Here is a 4,526-nt window from a genome sequence, read left to right as displayed (position 1 = left end):
TGCCATCTTTGACCTCAGAGACACCTCATTGACCAATGAAAATGAACCATTTCTAAATTTGCTTTAAAAATGGCAATTCAAGCCTCTTCATCAATTTACAAGAGCCATTATAACCATCTACCCAATGAATTGTCACACACTATTTCTCCTAACCTACAGATGATTCTTACGAGCTGCAATGTGACCTGTCACCCACAGAAAGCTCATTGCGGGTGCACTGCTCAGCCCCCACCTGGGTGACACTTCGGAGCCTGGACTTTCCTTCCCGGGGCGCTTCTCCCCTCCCCTGATCATCTTTCATGTTTGCGTGTGTGCGCGTGGCGGGGAGGGGCGGGGGGAGGGGGGCAGATCGTTCTTATTAAAGTACTTGGTATTTGCAAATCTTGTAATAAACTCGATGCTTCAGAGAGACAAAGTGTTGGCTACTCCGTACTAGACCCTCCCTGCAGACTGCGGCCGTGCGCCCTCTGGCCTGAGACGCCATCCTTGGACTTCGTCAGAACCACCGGGCCGGATGGCGGCAGCTGGGACGGGCTCTGGCGACCTCTTGGCCCCGCCGACTCCGCCCCCGCCCCGCCCCCGCCCCGCCCCCGCCCCGCCCCGCCCCGCCCCCGCCCCGCCCCCCATGCTGCCGGCCTTGCCCTTTAAGGAAGCAAGATGGCCGCCAACGGCCGCCGGCGGCGCGCGCCCCAACGGAAACGCAGCTCCCCCTCCCCCGACGTTCCAAGACCGGTAACGGCCGTTACCGGCCTTTCTAGCAGAGTCGGACAGGGCGCCATCGTCACCTGCCACCCGCCGCACACACGTGCACACCCTGCTGCCCTCCCGGCTTTGCCGGCGGCCTCTGTGCTGGCGTCTTCGCCTTTAATGTCCCCCCCACACAAGGCTATTAGGCCCCTGCTGCTTCTCTGAGAAAAGGGGTCTCGAGACCAAGGGGGAAAACGGCCATGGCTTCTCCTTACCTGTGATTGGCCCGTTTCTTGCTCTGACGTCATCAAACACCATTGTGACGAAATTACAGAAAACTATATAAGGCCCTGGCTGGGCTGAGGATTTTGTCCTTAGAGCACAGGAAGCTGATTTGTGGTGACCTGTCGGACTCGGACATTTTGGCTTGCGTTCTCCCTCCGCACCGCACACTCATTCGAGTTTTCCCGTTTGCTCTTATTTCTTTTTTCTTCTTTGGTGGTTATTATTTTCCTTCGCTCTCTTTCCCCATTTTCTTTATTTTTTTTCCCCCTCAGTTTTCTCTTTTTTCTCATTTTTTTTTAACTTCCTCAATTTTTTTTGGTCATTTTTTCTTTTGTCATTGTTTCGTTTTTCTCATGGGGTCTTTCCTTTTTTAGTGAGAGCACTGCTCGTAGTTATTACACTTGGCATGCGGTTAGTCCAGGGAGTTAGCACAGTATAGTTATCGTTTCCTAGCATAGTTTACTAGCGTTAGCATTAGTTAGCAGAGCTAGCGTTGTCTGTTAGCATCGTTAATAAACTTGGGTGCCAGCACTGCTAATACCGTTCTATAAGAAAGTTAGATAGTCACCATGTCGCAGGACCGTGCCGCCAGCCCCAGTGACCAAGTGGCCCGTATTGGCCACTATGAGCTCCTGGATACCATTGGCCATGGCAGCTTCGCTAAGGTGAGGCTGGGCCGGCACATCCCGACCGGCACACAGGTGGCTGTTAAAGTCATCCGCTGGCAAAACACCCCCAAACTCCAGAAACTTCAGGAGCGGGAACTGGACTGTATGAGGATCTTGGATCACCCGAACATCGTCAAGCTGTTCGAGGTGATCGACACCAAGCGGTTCCGATTCCTCGTCATGGAGTACGTGAGTGGGGGCGACTTGTTCAGTTACCTGGAGACCCACGGCCCCATGACGGAGGACCAGGCCCGAGGCCCCTTCCGCCAGCTGGTGTCCGCCGTGCAATACTGCCACCAGAAGGGCATCGTCCACCGGGACCTGAAGCCGGAGAACGTGCTCTTCGATGCGCAGAGGACCGTCAGACTTGCGGACTTTGGGCTGAGCATACAATTTGGCGATGGCAAGCTGAGGACATTGTGCGGCACGTTGCCTTACGCCGCCCCGGAACTGTTCCTGGGCTTGGAGTACGACGGCCCCGCGGTGGACGTGTGGAGCCTGGGCGTGGTGCTGTACAACATGCTCACCACGACCCTGCCCTTCCACGGCGCGGACTTCTGGAGCATACGCCGGCAGATCATGACCGGGAAGTACGAGCCGCCCAAGGGCGTCTCGCTGCTGGGCCAGGCCCTCCTCAAGAAACTGATGAACCTGGAGCCCGCGGAGAGGGGGAGCCTGACTGAAGTCATGCCCCACCCGTGGCTGAACAAGGGCCAGGAAGAGTGGCTCCAGCCGTACCGCGAGCCGCCCTCTGAGGACATGGACCCCGGGGTGATGCAGAAGATGACAGAGCTGGGGTTCGAGTGCGAGCGGATCCGAGACTCAGTAAAGGGCAGGAAATACAACAGCGTCATGGCCACGTATGTCATGCTGCGCGCTGCCAAGCACGAGGTGAAGGGTCGCACTATCCTGGTGCAGTCCCTCCATCCCCAGGACCTCCCCTCAGAAAGCAGTGGTTCCTCCTCAGCTGGCGACACGGAGGCATGGTGCACCGGGCTCAGCTCCCAGCGCCAGGAGTCGGGGCAGCAGGCACAAGGGCCTGCGTGTCCCCCGGCCAGCCCCGCGTCCAGCACGGCCACGCCCCCACCCGGCCCGGAGTCGGGGGCGGCCACCCCTAGCCCAGTCCCCTCGTGTGGCCCCGGGGACTCGCCCCCCGCCCACGGCACCCGCCCCAGCAGCCCAGGTGGCGATGATGGTGGTGAAGGCGGTGGCGATGACGGTGGGGGCGGTGGCGATGACAGTGGTGAAGGCGGTGGCGATGACAGTGGTGGTGGTGGCGATGACAATGGTGAAGGCGATGGCGATGACGGTGGTGAAGGCGATGGCGATGACGGTGGTGAAGGCGATGGCGATGACGGTGGTGGCGGTGGCGGCCGGAGCGGTAGCGACAGAGCTGGGACTCCAGACATCCCCAGCGGGTGCTGGCGGGGGCTGGCACGGAGGTTCCTGAACTTCGTCTCAAGCAAGTTCTGCTTTAGGCAGTCCAGGCCGCGCCGCCGCCGCCGCAGGAAACGCACCAGGGTGTCGCCCCTTTAAGTCGTGGACGGCCCAAGCAGGGCTCCCGACAGAGGCTCCCCTTAGGCAGCTCAAGCTGGGCTCCCCAACGGGAGACGCCCAGCGCCAGGGCGCCCAGCCCTGCGGGCGAAGGTGGCCAGCGGGCGGACGCGCACGGCTGCAGGGGCGGCAGCGCGGTGGGCACTTTTCCTTTAAGAAAGCAAGATGGTCACCAACGCCACCGGCCGCTGTCACATGCCCTCGGCCCAGCGGCACTCCAACGGAAAGAGACTTGCTCTTTTCGCAGCATTCCAACACCTGCGATCAAGGTTACTGGCTTTTAAATTAGGGTTTAGAAGCACATTCTTACCTCTCCACCTTCTGCACATGCGCGCGCACGCGCGCACCCCCCCCCCCATTTGTTGTCCTACCAGGTTTTTAGTCTAGAGGCTACAATGCAGCTCTAACGGAGTCTGCCCAAGTGGAGATGCTCTGGTCTACTACTATCTCTCCAGAGATCTGATTGAGTCAACTGGGATGTGACTCCAGGAATTTATGTTTCATAAAGCCCCAAGCAATTTCAATGACCGGGCAGATTTGGGAGCCACTAAGCTAGGGAATTTGAATTAAGAGACACAGAAATAATTGCCAGCCGCACTGAGTACTTGACGTTAGAGGCTGAGACCTTTTGGGACCAAATGCCAAGTGAGTAGAAGTTGCTTGCAGGGTAGAGGAACACATTTGGCAGAGAGGGAGGAGAGGTGCTTCTGTTGCTGAATTACTGCCCAGCACCTGCTGCACTTCATGTCCTCATAACTCTAAGGATATTGGATCTTTGCAATAATCCTCCCTCCCTCCTTCCCGCATGTGCGTGCACATGCGCTTGCAGTTGAGTGTGTTCCTTGTCCTTGCAATTAGACCATCCAGTGTGTGGGAGGAAGTCCCCGTCCTCAGAATCTTGTTTTTTTTTTTTTTTCTTTTTTTTTTCAGCATCTTTCCCTTTCCACAACTCTCTATTCTCTTTTTCCTCCACCTCAATCTATACCTTTGTCAGGGACTTACTCTCTTCCCAGAAACTGATAATCTATTACAAGTCAGGGTGTTACAAATGCCTGATGAGGGTTTGATGGGTTTAAGCAGGCATATTTCCATTGGAGAATCTTCCAGAATTCCTGTGGCACAAAGAATAATGGGTCTTGCAAAGAGAGGAGGCTATATATGATGGGCATATTGGAAGGCTACCTTAATGCACACTTTTCAATCATACCCTCAGGACCAGACAAGTCTGCTCAGAGAGCTCTCATCTCAGCCTCTACTCAGACCCTTTAAATGTCAACCACAAATCAGCTTCATGAACAGAAACTTTGGTACTGGCCTTCTCAGATAACTCTA

General features: G+C 56.3%; 1 protein-coding gene across 1 annotated transcript; it reads left to right on the top strand.

Annotated features, from left to right (window-relative positions):
- Positions 1 to 1,541: 1,541 nt before the first annotated feature.
- Positions 1,542 to 3,176, top strand: LOC118612041 (serine/threonine-protein kinase MARK2-like). Its single transcript, XM_036233298.1, has one exon. The coding sequence runs from the start codon at positions 1,542 to 1,544 to the stop codon at positions 3,174 to 3,176; it is 1,635 nt and encodes a 544-aa protein (XP_036089191.1).
- Positions 3,177 to 4,526: the final 1,350 nt, after the last annotated feature.

This window comes from Rousettus aegyptiacus, unplaced genomic scaffold (assembly GCF_014176215.1).
Source record: "Rousettus aegyptiacus isolate mRouAeg1 unplaced genomic scaffold, mRouAeg1.p scaffold_m13_p_15, whole genome shotgun sequence".
Taxonomy (NCBI): domain Eukaryota; kingdom Metazoa; phylum Chordata; class Mammalia; order Chiroptera; family Pteropodidae; genus Rousettus; species Rousettus aegyptiacus.
This window is presented reverse-complemented; position numbering and strand designations above follow the sequence as displayed.